The sequence below is a fragment of the Corvus moneduloides genome, chromosome 6 (genome assembly GCF_009650955.1).
Source record: "Corvus moneduloides isolate bCorMon1 chromosome 6, bCorMon1.pri, whole genome shotgun sequence".
NCBI classification, from domain to species: domain Eukaryota; kingdom Metazoa; phylum Chordata; class Aves; order Passeriformes; family Corvidae; genus Corvus; species Corvus moneduloides.
The window spans coordinates 24,648,612-24,668,861 of record NC_045481.1 but is presented as its reverse complement, the minus strand read 5'-3'; the positions used below and the strand labels follow the sequence as shown (position 1 = coordinate 24,668,861).

Sequence of the window (20,250 nt, the reverse complement as noted above, 5' to 3'; positions counted from 1 at the left end):
ACTTATCCTTGGGTACAGCACACATGTAATTGGAATACTCGTCACTAAATAGAGAGAACGCATGTATACAAATACAGGGAAATGTTAATCCCATTGAAGTCAACAGTGAACTTCTGTTGGCTTCAATGGGTCAGGATTTTCCCTGCAAAACCAAATTTTCTTAAAAGCTGGAGACAAATTTGGCATTCATTGTGCTACCCATGAAAAGAAAGTATTCAAGCATTAATGGATCTATTGGCTGAAGTATTGTGCAAGTCAGGCATGTATTACAGATTGTGTGAAAGACTGAGTCAATAAAAATTTCTAAGAAATAGCATGTGAAGTGGTATTTTGAAGTGATAAACTGATGATGAAAATTGTGATTCTTTGGTAAAAGTTAGTCAAGATCACTTGATTAAACTTGCCTTACTAACACTTCAGTTGGCAAATATTTCTGTACTCTGAGTTCTTAATTGTCTGCTGGATGTGTTGAAAGGTATATAAGAAATTCTGCTCAAATGCTTGCCATTGACAGAATAAAGATTGCATAATTAAAAATATTCTGGCAAGACAAGTTTAGTTCAACAGGTGTTCAAGTTGAGAAATGTCTAATAGGTGCAGTGAAAAAGTAGAAGATATACTTTGAACAAATAAAAACCAAAGCATTGGCTAAAATTCTTAACTAAGTGACACAGATTAGTATTTACTGTCTGGGTTTATCAGGAAGATTTTTTTGTACACAGCAATCTTTGTTGATCAAAATGATTTCTTCTGTGTTGCACAAATAAGAAGAAAGAAATACACCTTCTGTATTAGACTAAACTGTGGAAAAACACTGGAAGATTTGATAGTTGAGAAAAATGTTTCTCTTTTCAGTGGATTATGTTCTTTTATTTCACAAGCTAAAGATTTTTAAGAAAATTATCATGGGTAATGTATTACTTTTCTCATTCACTTCCCTTACTCCAAAGATTACAAGAATTATCAGATATGAAGCAACTACCTTTTTTTTTCCAATTGAAATGTAGTTGAGTCTGAGTGAGTTGCAACAGAAATTTAGGCAACTAAGCACCAAAACGTAGATAGGAACTTCAAAAAGTGTTTCTGCCCAATGCAAAGATCTACTAAATCTAACTGAATAGATATGCAGTAGAAGGTAATATGATTACCTCATAAAAAATTTAGTAAATGGATTTTTAGCAGAAAGGAGCAGAAATCTTTAGTATCAGGACATACTTTTGAGTCCTGAGTGAAGCTAATTCGCCTATATCAACAGATCTCATCCAACAGTATAGTGTCCCTAACAAGCCATGGATGCATCTATTGCCTCCTGATTTGATAGGAAGGTGCCTTCTATTGAATTTTCTCCTGTACTATTTCCATCAGACAGATGTTTCCTGTGAAGATGTTTCCTATTCCTATACATACTTAAATGTATTTTCTTACGAACACCTCTATTTGCTTTTCTTACTTTAAGTCCTTACTCTGAGTTCTACTTGGGTAGAAAGCATTGCTGTAAGATTGTGGGGAAAGCAAGATTCAGGGAGTTGTTCTGTTCAGAATCAGCTATTCAGACTCAGTATGACTGATCCCTTTTACACATCTAGCATTGCAGTGATAGAGACTGAAACTGCTTTAAGCTATCTGTTGAGGATGCTTGCATCACAGGAGACATGATGGTAGCTTGTTCGCAGTGTCTCAGAAATTCATTCACTCCAGTTGCACAAGTGGCTCAAGGTTGTGAAGCCTGCAGCCAGCCTCAGGAGCAGAAATGTAGCTCTTGTCTTTTTCCCAAAAATGCTAGGCACAATATAATCCAGCTGGAGAAAGAACTCAAATTGTCTTGCTATATTGTCTGATGAGAACTTCAGATATCAAATGAGGAGTACTAACTGGCTTGCCAGATTCAAAGTTGTTTTGAGAATGTCTTAGTAGTTATGGTCTGGACATGTCTATGTGGGGCATAATTATGGATTCTTTATTATTCCTAACTTTTCTGATAACAGATACTTTTATTCAATAATTGGTGTTTTCTTAGATGTAACAATTGCTTTTGAACACAGCACTTTGGTTCTGTGTTTCTTGTGTGCAAAAATATCAGATAAATTTGAGTGTGTATACCCACTAGTATTTGATTTTCGATAAGGTGAAGACCACAAGGTGAAGTAATAAATATTAACTCTCAATCTATTGTCTGCCTTTCCTTCCAAATCCTGGAAGAGTAATACGACGTAATTGGACCAATTCATATTTATAGTCCTCTACAGACGCATAGCTTTTACGAAAGAATTGTGTTAAATTCTGATAATGGGATTAGACACTGCTGCCTTCTGCAGTAGTGCTGTCAGGATGTAACAGCTATTCTGTCTCTTTGCATGAGAGGTTAAAATTTGGAGAGTGTTATCACTTAGAATCTGTTATAAGGTTTGAAGTGTAAATTGTTAACTCCTTTTTCCCTCAAGTTACTACCTTGCATGCTGTTTTTTTCCCCTCTTATGGAGCATAAATGATTTCAATTTATGTATTTTCTTATGGAAAGAGCCTTGTGAAATATTGCAGAGTGTCTCAGAGTGACTGTTTCTGTTGGACTGGTGTCACACTGAAATCAGAGGTGACAAGGGCAACTAAGTTCAAACAGCCATGAAATGACATCTTCAATGGCTGGTCAAAACCAAGGACTTTACTATAAGGAGGAGTCTGCAGTAGAGATTGAGTGATGAAGAAAGGTTAGAAAAATTTGCTTGAAGAACAATTACTCGTGCATCCTTGGAATGGAGATGTGAGTGACACCTGTTGAACAGTTAAGAGTGCCTCACCAGCCTACTGGGGGTGAGAGAAAGTCAGATTTATCAACCTTGATCAAGTTTATTAAGCCCTTATTAGTTGACAAGAGCAGTTATCTGTACCTAGACTAGTAACAAAAATAGAATCAGGGCATGGACTTGCACAGTGACATGCAAGCACTCATGCATTCTTTTAGAGAGCTCCCTGGCATGGATTTAACCTGCTCCCCCAGATGATGCTTTCAAGCTATACTTTGTACTCGGGTCTAGTATAATTTGGTGTTAGCAGCCCTTCCTTTTAGGGGTGAATGAAAGGGAACTTTTGACTTATTTTAACACAAGTAAGGTCACACCAGTAGATCTCAAGGTTGGAGCATAGTTTCTGGTCTGTTCTTTTTAGCAATAGAGAGTTGGGTCCTGTGGTCGGTTTGGGGTCTGTTAGCGGAGCCTCAAAAATGTGCCAGACGGAGAGCCTTGAGAGCACACAGTTTCTGGCTGCTGCGCAGATAAAACATGTCTGGCTGTAATATGAACTCTCTTCTGTTATTCTGCCAGTTCAGTTCCACCCCAAACTGGATAGGACTCTTTTGGGGCTGAGGGTAAAGTTGTTTTTATTGAATAGGATCTTTGTTACCACAAAGCTTCTGAGACAACATTACACTACCTTTTGGATCCTGTGCTGACAATTTGCTGTTTGTGGCAGATACTGACTTGAAATCATAGGTGGCCAAACTAATTTTTATGGACAATGTGGCTGCTGACATTTGAAGCTTTCCCAGAGTAACCTGCCAGTAGGACTCAGACACCACCTGGAAGGTTTCTTCCGCTCGCTCCAGCCTACACAGTTGTTTCCTTCTTGATTCCCTAAGAAGATAGCCAGTAAAGTTTCGTGTGTAGTGCAATCATCTTCATGTTATGAAGTCACACTTCTCAGAGTTGAAGGAAACATGCCTATTATTAAAGTAAATCAAAGACAGTTTTTATCCTTTGTTTTAAGCTTATGTTTGGTAATCTGATATGTCTTACAGCGGATGTATCTGTTTTCCAGTCCAGTTACCTATGCAGCCATGAAGGGGTACATGGTAACATCATGCCCAAAACAATATCCTTTATTTTACCTTCAAATAAGACAAGTTTCTCTGTATTGCTGATGTTTTTCCATTGTTTATCTGAACTTGCATTTTCCAAACTGATGTTTAGATGAGAAAAAAAGTGCATGATGTCACCAAGGCCAAACCTGGGTTATAGATGTTCCCTTTCCACAAATTCACAGCTGTAAACAGTATTTAATCTGAGAAGTAAAGAAATTAACTTACACTTGTTATTTTCATATAGATTTATATATGTAAAGCCATGGCTACTGTGCAGAAATAGCTGTCATGAATGGCTTTTTCTTTCTCTATTAAAATAAAGTCTTCTTGATTGTTTCCTTTTTATGTTCTTTTCTCAGTGTACATTGTGATTTAGTAGGGAGTCAAGTATCTACCTACCTGTATATGGAGACCTCTCTATTTGCTCTTTAAAGCACACCCAGCTTGTGTTCTTAATAAAATCCCTCCTACTAAAAGGTCAGCATCTCTGCACATGACGTTATTTATGTGCAAAGCCCAGTCCAGCTATGAGTGTGTATTTTGGAGCTGTCGTCCTTGGAAGTTTTAAGGGGTCTTTTTGTTGTCCACTATGGTTATATCTTACCTAAAATAAGACTTGCAGTATCATTAGGTAGTTATCCGTATGCACAGTAGGTATGTATGATGGTATCTCTGGGATTTTTACCTATGTATGCAAACGAATGGGAACCATAAATGAAATCTTGACCCTGGGAAGTCAATTGCAGTTTTGTGTCAACCTCACATGGTCAGAATTCCAAATGAATCATCCTCACTCCATAAATCATTCTTTACAGTAAAATGGTTCAATGTATTAGTTCACACTCTTATCACACACCTTGGATTGCCCTTTGAATGGTTAATTTTTCCTGCAATTTTCAGTGTAACAGTATAATGCTTGGAAGAAGTATAGGATATTACAGAATAATACTGCCGAGGATGAAGAAAGTTTGTCTCAATATCATAACTAAGGTTAGATGAGCTAATTCTTAATTCTCACTGAAACTTACCATGAGCATTTCGTATAGATACTTTCTCACATAACGTGATAATTGAATGGATTATGGAATCATAGGTTGGAAGGGACCTTAAAGGTCATCCAATTCCAATGCACCTGCTAGGAGCAGGGACACCATTCACTGGACCGGGCTGCTCAGAGCTCCATCCAGCCTGGCCTTGAACACCTCCAGGGATGGGCCCACTTCTCTGGGCAAATCTGCCTGTAATATGTGTTCATTTGGGCACATCACTAGATGTGCCCAAAAAAGAGTAAACTGTTTGTTAAATACTGCTGGTCCAGTGAGCTTCTTCCCAGTGTGGTGTGACCACATAGTACAAGAATAAGGCATCACATTTTAGGCATAATGGTTCGATTAGTAGTTGATATATTGTTTGCTTTTATTATAATAAAATTAACCATATATATATCTAGTCTGGGCAAAATTGCTATTGTGTTCTTTCATTTTCTCTGTCAGAGCAGTAAAAAGCTACTTGGTGTGATTTTTTTTTTTTTTTCTAATTGCACAATCTGTGCAGTATTTGTTGTGACCTGTTGCTGTCATCCCAGTCACAACAGAATCTCTTAGAAATGAACAACCATGCAAGCAATGTTCGTCTGGTATAATAATGTATTCTCACTGGGGAGTTTGTTGTGATGGAGACCAGAGTCTGAATGTCAGAGAGTGACATCTTTTGCAAGTCTTCTGAAAAACTCCTTAAAAGATACTAAATTACGGATAGCATAAAGGCTGAGTTGATGAAGGTGACATAAGATAGACTTGAAGCATGACACTTCTTGAAAATGACAATTCCGTTTTGGACTAAAAGGAATATTGCAGGGTTACAATTTTTAATTCCAATAAGAGAAAACATTATACAGGTTACAAAGGCACTGTTTATGCTCTCACATCATATATGTGAAAACGCTGATTTAAGCTCCCTGATCCGAGTTAGGCACCGTCAAATATTTTGATGGCTGAATTCTGGATTTCATCTTCTGTTCCATGATACATCCCTGTTTAGATTTGCTTTTCACATACCTAGCCATTTAATAAAAAAATGGTTTTGTCAGTCATGGTGAGAGAAGACAGGTGATAGTCACCAGAAACATGGGTAATTCACATGACTTGAGAGCAGGGAAGCATTCTCACTGGGAGGAGTCCACCAGGCTGCCCACAGTGGGTCAATGCAAGAAGCTGGGACTCAGCATTAGGTTTCTGCATTCAAAGCAAATAACCTAATCAGGTGGCTGGGGAGGAGTTCTCTCTTCTGTCAGAAATCCTGTCTGACACTCCTCAGAAATATTTCCGTCTAAACCAGTGTATCTTCACAATGTGGTGGAACAATACGTTTTATTGAAAAAAATTTCATTAACAGATATTTATTTTTGGACCAACAATAGTATTAGCTTGTAGAGGAAAATCTTACTATGGTTAATTGTTTTATCCTGCTGCAAACTCATAAAGGTCATGTTTGCTGGTGAGATACCTTTCCTTTGTACCCAAAGGGTATGTCAACCTGGGTGTGGTTGTGGCAGAGGGTTGGGGAGGGCTGCAACTTAAGGTCTGTTAGAATTCCCACAATTGCCACCGTTACCCTGAAATTCACACACACAAATAACCCTCAGCTGGTTCTTCATTGTATTTTTTCTAGCTGTACTGATCGTCCACAGCAGTGCAGACCCATCAGGGATCAGTAATACAGTTGCTCCATTTACTCAAAGTTAAGATATGTTTAGTAAAAACTATTTCTGTTAGAAAATCGTATGAAAAACTTTGCATGAATTTCTAATAATTTCAGTTAGTATTCCAAACTTTTCCAGCTCAGTTTATCTCCCAGAGGTTTTATTTGGTGAATTTTGAAACCTACATTTCAAAATTCAAAAATAAAACATTTAATTTTTACAGTTTAAATTTGGACTTATTATTATTAGTTATGTATTTCATTATGTGTCAATATTTTATAACATCTACTAAAGTAAGTTCTAATTTTACCTTTTAATTTTTAAAATCATCAAGGGCAACTGATACTTAAATGCAAGTTGAAACATTTTTTTTAATTTACTAGGTCAACGTGTCCCTTGTTTGTATTGTAATGAAACAATTTGACACGTTAGCACTGTGATTTAAAAAAAAAAAGGAGATTGCTTAGTGTGTTATTATAGTGCTAGCCATTTTCAGTCCTCTCATGTTAGCTGGAGTCTTTTTCTTGACCCTGAAAACCTCTGATCCCCTAATTAATGAGATAAGTGCTTATATTCTTTTCTAGATCAAAGCATCACCTACTTCTGTTGTTGGTGAAACAGTTTGATATGTTGACACTTTGATATAGAAAATAAGATGAGCTGTTGTAATCTGCACTAAGTAGCAGCTGCTAATGTAAAAATAACAGAATGAAGGTTAGAAGCTGGATCTCTCTCGTATGTGTCACAACATGACCTGCTCTGTCAGGCAGTACGTATTTCTCTTACTGACGTGATGTGTAAAATGTAAAAGCATTAAAAATAGTGTAGGATTAAAATATTTCTTCAGTTGTTTAAAATTTTTTTTCCAGATTTGGGGTTTTTTTGCGTGTTCATTCTAATTCAGAATGAAAGAAACCTTTGTTTACCCTCCCAGTCTCCTGCTGGCCTGAGAAGACACGTGAGCTCTTCCTATCCAGCTAGCCGGCTAATAACAGCAGAGACTTACTTCTGCCTCACAAGAAATGGGAGCAATTCTCTGTCATATGTTTGAGGCTAGTTTCCATTTCAGACTCCAGATAATGTAGGACCAAGAGCGGAAAGACATCCTACTGCCATTTTTCCTCTTTTCCCCATTGCAGCTCTACCAAATGTAAATGACAAAGTCCATAAATTGTAGAAATGAACTTGGAGACTCCCCAGATTTCTCACTCAACCTCCTTCTAATCCACAGGAATATCCTGTGTCAGTAGAAAGCAAGATGTTGGTAGTGACTATTACTGAGTGAAGGAATATTCGTGCATTAACAGGTATCTCAGTCAAGCCAAGGGAAATTGCACCAGGTAGAAAGGGTGCCCGTTCTAATTGAGACAGTTATCATTTCCATACAAATAAAGTACAAATAACTTGTCCACAAGAAGGGTACTTATTAAGCAAGGAAGTTGTCTTAGAAAACAGGAGATACAGAGACAGATGAAAATTGCCTGAGGTTAAGCTAAATTTGCCCTTGGAAATGAAATTAAAACAAACAATAGTGTAACAACTGAAATGAGAACAAGGAAAGAGGAAATATGCCACTGGTCTGAGAATGGCATGGAGATCAGGCATAATCTGGATTAGGTCTGAAAGCGCGTGATTTTAATTTTTGTTTCTCTCAGCACTGGGCAATGGAGATGCCAGCTGTGAGAACAAGGGTTAAGAAAAGTGAATGTGTGCAAATGGAGTACATCATAGCTGTTCAATGGATTATTGTGCTCACATTGGGTTAATGGATGGTTTCCATCTCCAGTTCTGAAAGAGCTGGTATCTGAAATTGCAGGAATGATAGTAAAGTCCTTTAATAAATCTTATGAGACTGTGTGCGGTGTAAATGACAGGGAATTAGCAGAGACAGCATCTATATTTGGAAGGGCAAAAAATACAATTTTGTAAACTGTAGACCAGTTAATCTTTATTGTAAGGCTTCAGAGTAAATTTGGAAGGAAAATTATTTTAAAGCATGGATCCATCAAGAGTGAATTGAAGTACAGTTTTCACACAAGAAACATCATGCAGAAGTTCTTCTTTGGTATGATAACTGGTTATTTAAACAAAGAAACTTTTAAATATAGCCTGACACATAAGCTTATAGTTTGTGCCATATGGAAAATTATTAATTACAGTGGCGAATTTGTATATTGTTGTTTTACAAGCAGGCACAAGCTTAATGTGGGAAATGCTGCATGCTGTTAACTGGGTTCACCCAGCGTCTCTTGTTTGGAAGAATGGGCACGTTTAGCTCATGTCTGTCTGCAAAATGTCATGTACCCATGAAGGAGATGAGGGATTAGTCAAAGGCAATAAGGAACTAGTTAGCAGGAAAGCAGCAGCAAACAGCTTTGAAGGAAGAAGTGGTCCAAGGATTTCACTAGTGGAATTTCTCTCCAGTTTCTTACCAATTGGTGCTGAACCAGTTTTCTTTAATGCTGTCATTGAGAACCTTTGGCATGAAGAGCAGCAGTGTACCAACAAAATTGCTTGATGAGACAGAGCTGGGAGTTGTTTTAAATAAGACGTGGAGATGTTATTAATACGAAGTAGGTTCAAGCTGTCTTGTAGAAAGATTGGGATGGCCTCAAGTACTGGAAAAACAAAAGCAATGGGGTGGAATTATAGTGCCAAGTGTAAGGTATTATTTTTTCAGGATGAATAAGAGTTTCCACTGTCAACTGGGTAATACCAATGTGCAGGAGATCAGGCGGGAGGGTGCCTGTGAGCAAAGAGTGCAAGAATGTGTCAGGTAAGATGTTTCCACTGGCATTAGTACAGAGTACTAAGGAGACATGTTTGAGTTGATCAGGGTGATGAAGAGCCTGCTTACTGAGAGGTAACAAAAATGGTTGTTTGTTTAGCCTATCTCAGAAAGGAAAAAAAAATGCTCTTTATAAATATATATATATATATATGTATGAATATATGTGCTGTCTATATACGCATGAGAAAATAAATCAATTAAAAAATAAAACTATGAAACTTTTTAAGTCAAGTTCATTGGATTTTTTTCCCTTCTGTTGGATGTTGAAAAGTCTTATAAAAGCCAACTCTCACACAAAGGTGAGGTTCCAAAGGGAACCTGACAGCATAGGATGCTGTGTGTTCTTACCTCTTTCAATTTAGATTAGAGCTGAGGGTGCTTAGTTTGCCCTAGAGGAATTAGGAAAAGATAAAAACAAGTTTTCCTTTGCTTAAGTCTTGTATTTTTCCAGCCTTTGTGGTAAGAAAACACATAACATTGTTCCTTTAAACGTTTTGAAGCAAAAGCAACAGCAAAAAGATCAGTACTGAGATTTTCTTTATTTGACATTGGCTATTTTAAGTTTGACAAGGTAGCAATTAGATTTTATATTTAATTGGGAAATTTAAATTTTCACCAAATAATTGCTAAAATGCAAAATGGCAGAGTAAAGAAACAAGAATTCTCCTTTGCAGGATTAAACCAAATAAGAAAGTGTAGGAACTTGTGGACAAAACAAAATCTTCAGAAAGATTTTTCACAGTATCCAAGTGATCAGAATACCCTTTCAGGGTTAAACAGGAACTTCACTGAGAATGGCACCTATACCAAAAGGTGACCAACCTCACCTCTAAAGTGACCTGTTTAGGGGAAACCACCACCAGAGGACCCTGAGTGTAATAATAAAAATAATTATTATTATTATTATTATTATTAGTCTTCTGCTTCTGCTTCTGCTTCTTCTTTACCCTACCTTCCAAAACAATTTAATCAAAACAAATCAATTTCTGTGAAAAGTTCTGATTTCCACAGCTTGACATTTTTCAGAGGAACAATATTTTGTTTAAAAGTTCTCAAGCAGCTATTGTTATTATTAGAGGTGAGCTCATGCAGGATTTTTGCCATGTGCACTATGGATGGATTTCAATATACATTTAGGAGTCTTCCAAATTCTTTATAGTAGAGCAGACGCCATTATTTTAGTTAGCAATTTAACTTTGTGATGAGCACTGTTTTGTTTTCTGTCTTCTAGTAAAGGAGGACATCTCTGCCTTGGGAGGATATTTGACTCATTTATTTCTGTTTACCACCCTTCAGGCCTGTGAACAATGGGTCATTTTGTCGCATGGCTGCATGCTGTGCAGAGACTCTTGTGCTTGGATTTTTGTTGGTCTCACGGAGCTTCCTAGTATCAACTCCACTAGAAGTCACTGAGGAGGCTAAAAAATGTCTGTTTTTCTTCCCCTCAGTTTTTGTAGCTCTTGGATTTGTTGGTTTTTTAAATCCAAAGAACCTGATTCTGCTGTTATTTTTATTGGTACAAACCCAGATGCAAACCCAGTCAAATCAGTGCAGTTTTTTCTGCTGAAAAACTGACATAAATAATAGTCCTAAGACTCTAGTGCCTCTAACTCTTGTCCTGAAAGGTAAGTGGAACATTAGGTGTATTTTTCATGATAGCTCTCCAAAGAGACTAGCCGTTAATCTCTCTGAGTAGGTGTGTCAGCTGCAAACATTTCCTTCCAGTCTACCATTTCAATCACACTTCACAGTACACTGAAAATTGGCAAGGATGTTAATTACTGGCCTCTAGAACAAACCACCTACTTTGATTCAAGCATTTTCCAATTTTTAAGAATGTTGTTTCACCTAAAGAACAGTATAATTACAGAAAATAGCTTGGTTTGGCTAACATCTTGTGTTCTATGAGTTCTGCTTGCAAGGCAGCAAGCTACACCAGGCAAGAGGCTCACCTGCAGAGGTTTTTAACCTCTTGCTGACAGAAGGTAGGGCTTGCCAGCATCCAGTACATTGTTTTCAGTATCAGAAGCTCAAAACCACTGTCACTCAGATGTTAAACATTAACACTTTCTGCTTTTAAAGCTGAAGGAACACCCCCCATATAGTAAGAAAGTTTTTATTCACCAGGGAACTTCCTGTTAAAATTTTATGGATATCTCTCACAGGAGCACTTACAGCAGTGGGTCCTGTACCTAGGCAGTGCAAAACTCTGGGTGCAACATGACCCACTGAGCAGCGTGGTTCAGACACTGCTTGTGTAGCTGCATTTGTGCAATGCAGTGTTCAATAAAATTTGCCAGGAATCAGCCAAGTATCCAGGACATGATTAATCAACCAGCAGAATGAATTGCCCATAGATGACTGGGAGTTGACAGTAAACAGTAAAACACCTGCCTTGAAGACTTACAGCCTTAAGAGACAAACAGGAAACAGAAGTGCGAGCCCTGTTTTAGGAGAGAGATTGTGAGGCATACAGGCAGAGTTGTTCATGGTTGTACAGTGAGTTTGGCAGAGTAGAGGCTGAACTATGTGCATTTGCCTTCTTGGGTTTGTAGCTCATATAACAGGTCTTTAATTTACCAAGAAACTTTTCCGCAACACTGTCCTGAAGAGTTGGCAGAATCCACAGTTGGCATTTCTCACACATGTGCCTCTTGGTTAAGGGCTCTACAATTTGTACAATTAATAACTTACACCCTAAATTAAAAACACTGGGAAAGAGCCCAATGTTCAGGCTCATGTGTCAAGGAATTGCTGTGCAAGCCTGATCTTATTTGTTGTTACAACAATAAATCATCCACTGATTTAAAGATAATTTATATGGTACCTGGGCCCTCAAGGCAGTCCTGCAGTGCTATTGAAACTGGACCTTTAAAATTAATGGTGATTAAGCTATAGACCCACATTAAATATGCATGAATACTTATTTCTCCCTACCTGCTCTTTAACCATAAGGCCTATTGGGGCTGGCTACCTTCCTGACTTACAAGCCACATGCTGAAATCTCCATAATGGTCATGAGTCACACTCCCTTCAGTGTGAATCAGGGATGGGAGGGGGAGCATCCGGTGGAGTTCAGAGATAGGAGATGACAGTGATTGCTCAGGGGTTCCCTCACCCCTCTATAAACCAGATCCTGAGTGTGCTGTTGGTGCCAGTCTCTGCAGTCCCTGAGGCTCATCACCTGCCACTACTCAGGGTCCTGGTTGTCCAGCAGCTCTTCTGCTGCTAACATCAGCCAGGGGCTGCCACCATGGGAACTGCCCTTAACAGCCAGGGAGCCACGTGCAGACCAGGAGTCATGGGTCAGTAGTTCATGGCCAAGGGCCTTGCTTCACTTTCTATATGTTGGTCAACAGTTTTGCAGTATAGCAACACATATATTTCATATGAAATATGTTTGCTGATAACCATTTGGCTGAGCTGAAGAGTTCTAAGCTTAGCTATTCAAAAAATTTACTATATGCATGGGAGAAGCCATTTAAAAAATAATTCTGCTAGAGAAAAGAAACCTAGAAGCAATTCCAGCTCTAGAAAAAGAAAGAATATTTCATAAGAATTAAATCGGCTGGGATAGTGCTCCTTTTCTTTCTGGTAGCTGGTACAGTGCTCTGTTTTAGATTCAGTATGCAAATAATGTTGATGACTGATGTTTTAGATGTTGCTAAGTGGTGCTTGCCCCAAGTCAAGGACTTTCAGTGTCTCATGTGCTGCCAGTGAAGAGAAACACAGAAAGTTGAGGGGGAGCATAGTCAGGACAACTGACCAAAGTGGCCAAAGGGACATTCTGTGAGATAGAACATCACGCCCAGTATATAAAATGGGGGGAGTAACCAGGAAAAGGTGTGATCACGGCTCAGGGACAGGCTTGGCATTAGTCAGCACCTGGTGAACAGTTGTATTGTGCATCACTTGTCTGTTTTGGGATTTATCTCCCTCTGTCCCTCTCCTTTTTATTACAATTATTAGTATTAGTATAATTATTATTATTATCTTTTACTTTGTTTCAATTATTAAACTGTTATTAAACTATTAAATCGCAATCAACAAGTTTGATTTTCTTTTCTTTCCTGATTCTCCTCACCATGCCATCAGTGGGAGGAAGGGGAAGTGAGCAAGCAGCTGCATGGTACTTAGTTCCTGGCTGGGGTTAAACCACAACACCATGTTACATAACAGTATAACTCTATGTTCAATTATAATGGTTGAAATGATTGTACAGATTGATAAATTTAAAAAAAAAATGGATATTCTGAATAAACTGGTTATCGGTTGTTTATCATTTCACAGGCAGAATTGATAGCTTTGCGACAAGAAAAAGAAGCTGCTCTTCAACAGTGCAAGAAACTAGAAGAAGAAATCCAAACATTGCATGTTTATTACAGGTAAAATGATTGATTCTAATATGAATGAGTGACTCATAGGGGAAATTTTCTGTACTATGTCTGACTGAGTGAGGAAATTGCCTTATCAAATAGGTATTTGTTGGAAAAAAGTGAATACATCAATGAATCAAAGTCTGCATTTCTGCTTTACTGCTCACCAACCATCTCTTTAAAATAGGAGTCCCTTTCTTTTAGCCTGAATTTTGTATTAGTTTCTTCTAAGGGAAGGGAAAAGTTGGTGATAGTTGATTTTCACACTAAAAAGCTGTGCTGTGGCAATGTGATCACTTAAAAACACATGGACAAAAGAACCAGCTTACATAAATGCTTGTTTCTTCCCTGACTGTTTGCGCATACCTAACTTAATCAATATAGACTTTAAAATAATAAAATCTATAATTCTAAAAGACTATTTTCATCTTCAACCCCAGTATACGTGCCTTTTAATTCCCTATGTAGCATTCTACATAGCAGTATGTAGAATGAGAGAAATACCCATTCTCATTAATTTAGGTGGGCTGCACTGAACATTTGCATGGATCAGTGGGTTTTAGTCCCTAAGGAAAAGCTCTGTGTGGTCCAGTGAAGGAGTTAGGTTGTTTTATGGAGTGATGTTGGGTTACAGCTCTCATTTCATCCTGACCTCCTGTGTGAGAGGGGATATAGAGCTGCCGGCAGGTTAAAGGCAGGAGAACTGGCATCAACACAGCAGAAAATTGTGAATCTGAAGGCTGAATGTCTGTGATGAGGGATGTGGGCTACAGAGGTAAATAATAAATATAGTGTGAATACTATACTCATTGGAAATAAAAAGGACTAGTTAGTTATGTCTAAAAAGCATTTGCAGTAGCAGAACTGTGTATGTTTTCAGTGTTTCAGCATTCACAAGTGAAAAATACTCGGGTTTCTAGAGGTTTTTCGAGTTTTCCCTTCTCATTAAGTTTATTAAAACCTTGGAGGGAAGTTTCAAAAACAACTTTTGTTCCTAAATCTCATAGGCATTTATTTAAAGCCTGTTAATAGTGAATAGAAACCCCAAGCAATTTGTGATTATTGCATTTAATGAATTTGGTCAGCATTTAGTATGTGCACAAATTATGGTATGATTTACCAAGCTAGAAATAATTTATTATGGTGCTCTTATTACTCATTTAAATGGGTTTTGTAGAATAATTTAAAAACTGAATTTTTTTTTAATTGATATTTCAGAAATAAGCATTTTCTTGTGTTGGTCTATGCACATTGTAGGAGGCTTTTAATTGATTTTTGAGTTATATTTTTGGCATAGCCTATCAAGTTTGCATTAACATATGATGTTTAACAAGTATAGTAGGCAGCAACTGCCATTTACTTGTGTGAATGCTTTAAATCTCAGAAATATTAACAATAATGACTTGCAGGAATCAGCATTAGCATCTACCATGTTATTAACTTAAGGCTCTTAATTTGAACAGTCAAAGTTTCACTGTAAGCTGGCTGGTGGTATTTGCAAAATCTATCCATAACGTGTGGAAATGCTCACCTGATTATCCCCTGGGGCAAGAACTATTGTTTCACTCCTGATTTATACAAGTTATAACATCTAAAGTAGAAGATTTAATCTCCTACCTACCTCACTGTTCTAGAGGCTAATGTGTTCTGAAGTGGGTCCGCAGAGTGACTGGCAGGGACCTCTGGAGGTCATCTTGTCCAACCATTGCTCAAGCAGGGCCACTGAGACCTGGTTGCCCACATCCAGAGGGGTTTTGAATGTCTTTGTATGGAGACTCCACAACCTCTCTGTATGGAAACACTGTCTTAGGCATACAAAGACATGACTTGAAAAGCCAGAGGCCACCTGGAGCTGAACCTGCAAGGGATGTAAAAGGCAAAAAGAAGGACTCCTCTAAGTGCATAAGCATCAACATTTGATGTCTCGGGCCTATCTTTTGACTTGATTAGAAATTAATTGCACCATTATGAGGATTCTTATGAACTTCTTAACATTTTGGTTCCAGTTTCCTTTAAGTTACATGAACGTCTGCAGCCCTTGTCATCCAACAGTGAGACAGTACTTTGAACACATGCCAAATGAGACAAAAGAATATATGTCACATATGCATAAAGCTTTGGGGACTGTATTAGGCCAAGGGTGGGATGGCCACAGTAATTATAAATGACAAGGTAGAGAGTGCATTTCCCAGGCCATCCCAAATGAATGAAAATTTGCACTCTGTTTTGTATGTGGAAGGGACGCATGTGTGGATGTCTCCTGGGTTTTTTTATTTCCATATAGGGCTTGCCATGCTATGGTAGCCTAGAATAAGCGCTGAGAGCGTTTTTAGACAGTCCGTTTTGGACTGAGGTGGAAGTTTGCTGCTTTGATCCAAGTGAGTTAGCTATATGATTTGCTGTTCAACACTCCATTTCCCTGGAGTTACTTCTCTTTTTTGGATTTCAGAATTCCCCAGTGAGCAAAATGTAGGCTTCTGCACATGCTCCAATCTTCATCTGAACTGTAAAGCTGCAATGTGTCAATGCAGGGTGCACACTCCCTTCACCTACTGTTCTCTCATGTCTTTGCCAGATTCTCACACTTTCTGTCATCTGTGTGGTGCCAGCATGGCAGAGGCTTAAGAATTTTGGCTCATTTGGTGACTTCTTCTCCTTTTGCTCTTAGGTCTTCCCTGGCCTTAGAAAAAGCATTTTCTCATACTTTATTCTTTTTCTCCTTTTTTTAACTGAGATTTCTATGAGTTGTGGTTTAGGAATGGTACTCCCCAATTTTGTGCTCCCACAGAGACTCTCCAAACCGCATGCCACTTGCTCACTCCCCCTTTCCCCCTCCTGCTTCCCCTGCAACAGGATGGAAAGGAGAATTGGAGGCACAAAACGTGAAGATCAGGGGCTGAGATAAGAACAATTTACTGGAAACAGCAATGAGACAAGAAAACTAACAGTAACAATATTAATGTTTTATTAATACAATATTAATAACAAAACCGTACAAAAGAGAGAGAGTGATTCACATGCACAATTCTCACCCCGACCCAACCACAGCCACACTACCCCGATGGGAAGGAACCCCTTCTCCCCAGAAGAGATTCCCTTCTCCCCACCACTGGAAAATGACTTGAGGTGGTGTGGAATATCCTCTGGGTCATCCTCTGCCCCCGCCCTGCAAAAACTAACCCTGTCCTGGCCAGAACCAGGACACTACATTGTCCTTTAACTTAGAAGAAGCAAATTTAAGAAAACAAAAACAAACAAAAGAGAACAAAACAAAACAAAAAACCCCACAACAACAAAGAAAACCAAAAAAACTCAAGGTTCACATTAAAGTGTACCAGTGATACCTACATCACTTGTACTTGTGCCTTAACACACAATTACATTTTAGGGATTTAGTCACAAAAGTAAAGACTGTGTGCATATATTAACTATTTTGGATGCATACATGTGCAAACAATAACGTTAAAATGTGTATTTTTATACCAATCTGCCTTTCACTAGCATTAGTATAATCCTGGAAAAGCAAAGTATCATTTTATTATCCAAAATCAGGGGAGAGATATTTAGGTCCAGAATATCTGTATGTATGAAGTAAGTACACACAGGCATACTTGAAGGAGGGAAACAAGTGGAGACCTTCAGGGAGAAAAAAAAACCTTTTTATTTTCTCCAGAGGAAGGATTCTTGATATCTAGAATACTTCATCCAGTTTTGGGTCCTCAGTAAAAATAAGACATCTATAAATTGGAAAAAGTGTGACAGAGGGCAGCTGGTACGGTCAGGAAGCCATAGCATTTGCAAAGTAAAGAGAGACCAAGGGTACTGCTCTTGTACAGCCTGGGAAAGAAAAGATATTCCTGTCTTTGTTGGCTCCAGGGAGACTTAATGGCAGCCTGACAGAGTCTGTGTAGAGGTTGTCAAGAAGGGCGGCCTCTTCACAGTGCTCCATGACAACAGGGTGAGAAACAACTGACTTGAATTGAAACAAGAGAGTTTCAGACAGGTTACAAGGGAAAACTTATTCACCACAGGGGCTGTCCAGCATTGGAACAGGTTGCCAGAGAGGTTTTACCATCTCCATCCTTGGAGATTTCCAGTGTCTAACGTGCTGAAGTCATGAGCAACATGGTGTGATCTCATGTTGATATCACTTTGAGAAGGAGATTGGTTGGACTGGAGACTGTCAGTGGTCACTTCCAACCTGATTATTCTACAGTTCTCTGATCTGGTAGCTGCTACTGTTTGAAGGCATTCATTTTTTTCCTTCAGCTAAGAAGTCTGTGTTGTAAACCACACTTCTTTTCAGGTGAAGTGAAAAGTGAATCCTAACTGAAACTGGAGCTTCTTGGAAAGCCTGAATGGCCTAAACCAAAATTAAACTGAGTTTTTGCTGATTTAATGATGAAGCATTGATTTCCCTCTGAATTTTGACTTTCTGAAAAGAAAGCATAATCCAGAACAATTTCACTCTTCTTTAGAAGAGACAGGGAAGTGAAATGGAATTAAAAAGGAGGAAGAATCTGGTTCAGATACATAAGGGAGAAGAAGCTGGCTACAAATAAAGTTTGGCAAGTTCTGTGCTTCTGTTTATTCTTCTTGTGTTGTCTCTGTGTCAAGTTTCAAAAAGAAAATTGAGTTTTCTGGATACTAACTCAAAAATACGTATCAGAAATGAAAATTTGCATAACAGTTAGGAATAGCATCGAGTTTCTAGCTTACTAATATAATTGTTTCAACACAGTGTTCTTCAAACTAGAGATTAATGCAAATCATAAGATTCTCAGTGACCAAAGAAGGCTGTATCCAAATAATCAGTTGTGAAGTACATGGGAGTGTTAATCCCACTAACTCTTTCTCACATACCTCTGTTGTTTGAACATCATCACAAGTTTTTTATTTGCTTATTTTTCAGTTATGTGATCTGTCCAATTTTATAATCAGGTTCCTTCTTCCCCTAGATTCATATGCTGAGTGTGACACCATATGGTATGGGATATGCCTTTGGTCAGTTGGAGCCAGCTGTTCCAGCTGTGTCTCTGTCCAGCTTCTTGGGCACCCCCAGCCTGCTCAGTGCTGGAGTGGTGTGAAAAGCAGAAAAGGGCTTGACTCTGCGTGAACACTACTCATGTGTTAGCAACACTTTTTTTCAACACAAACCCAAAATGTAGCCCCATACCAGCTGCTATGAAGGAAATTACTGTATCCCAGTCAAAAGCAGTATAATGTTGCAAAGTAATTGGAATCTGTAAGTTATGGTGATCATGGGATAAAAAGACGGCTTATTTTACAGTTATGTGATGGTTCTCAACAATGAAATAGAAGAATAACTTTGGTAAGGCCCCTTGTACTAATAAGTACAATGACCTGAAAAAAATATTTTTAGATTCAAATTTTCAGTTAATATAGGTAGCTTCTCTGTAAGCAGTGCTGGCAGTTTTCTTGCTCCCTAGCCAGTTGTAGCACTTTATAAGTTAAAAACTATTGAAGAGATTAAACAGAATTTAAATCTACAAGTTTCAATTCTTACAATACTTCAATTTGAATACTTGAAATTCATGTTTAAGTGGCACAAGGAAATGGTCTAAATAACAATTGGTGTTATGGAGGTCTATAAATTTTTCCCGCAGTGTCTCTTGTAAAATGACATGGAAGTTCATCCTTTTAAAAGCTGAGATCGATAGATGTGAAAGTAGAAAATCAAGAAGGTTTTTATTATTTCCCCATGTGAATGACTTACAGGCACAGGGACAAACTCAATTTTCATTTTAATTACAGAGCTGAATCACCCTATAACAGGAGAAATAGATGAAGAAAGGTATTTTGTAAGCCATTACTTCCAGTCCAGTCTAGAAAAAGACTTTTCTATTCAAGCTTTGAATACGGTTGTGTGTGTTTAATTTACTTCCATTCTATAGTTTCATGGCTGATGTTATGGAATATAATACTCAGATGGTGCCATTTCAACCATGCTCCATGGACTCTGTGTATGGATGTAGAATGGTGTAATTCTTGTTGTTAGAATGTAGCTTTCATTCCAGTTTTAAGGGCTATTAAAAACTATGAATTATTTCTACCTAACAAGTCAATATTCATCTTCCCAGCCACTGCAGTAGCAAGTCAGAATACAACTGCCTAAATAGTCAGACTTCTGTACTCTGACTGACCTCTGCTCAAACATTTCAGCCTGTTTGTTCTGCCATCTCTCAGGTTTTTTCAGAGTTCTCTCAGTCCAGATTTCCCTCAGGGGAACACGATATGTAGCAGAAGATTGGGCTGCTCTAACATCCAGTTTCCCTGCCCAAATGAACTCGAACCCATTTACAGTGGGATTAATGAAGCTGCAACCACTAATGCAAAGTGGTGATCTCAGTCCTTCCTCTAAAGCAATAGCAGACTACCTTGAGCACCTGTCCCAGCAGTTTACCTCAGAGAACTGGTCTTTTCATACCTGTCTTTTTATCTCACTTTTTCAGTTATGGCCGTTGACTCATTTTCCTGCTCTTTTCATCTTGTCTCCTTGCTTCTGTTC

General features: G+C 38.3%; 1 protein-coding gene across 5 annotated transcripts in view; it reads left to right on the top strand.

The window, feature by feature from the left end:
• MIPOL1 (mirror-image polydactyly 1) overlaps positions 1-20,250 on the top strand; it is a 189,875-nt gene that overhangs the window by 126,498 nt on the left and 43,127 nt on the right. For all 5 annotated transcript variants that reach the window (XM_032112210.1, XM_032112213.1, XM_032112211.1 and 2 more), the window contains one exon: positions 13,636-13,730. In XM_032112210.1, the coding sequence (XP_031968101.1) occupies positions 13,636-13,730 (95 nt within the window). The remainder of the gene's footprint in view (positions 1-13,635; positions 13,731-20,250) is intronic.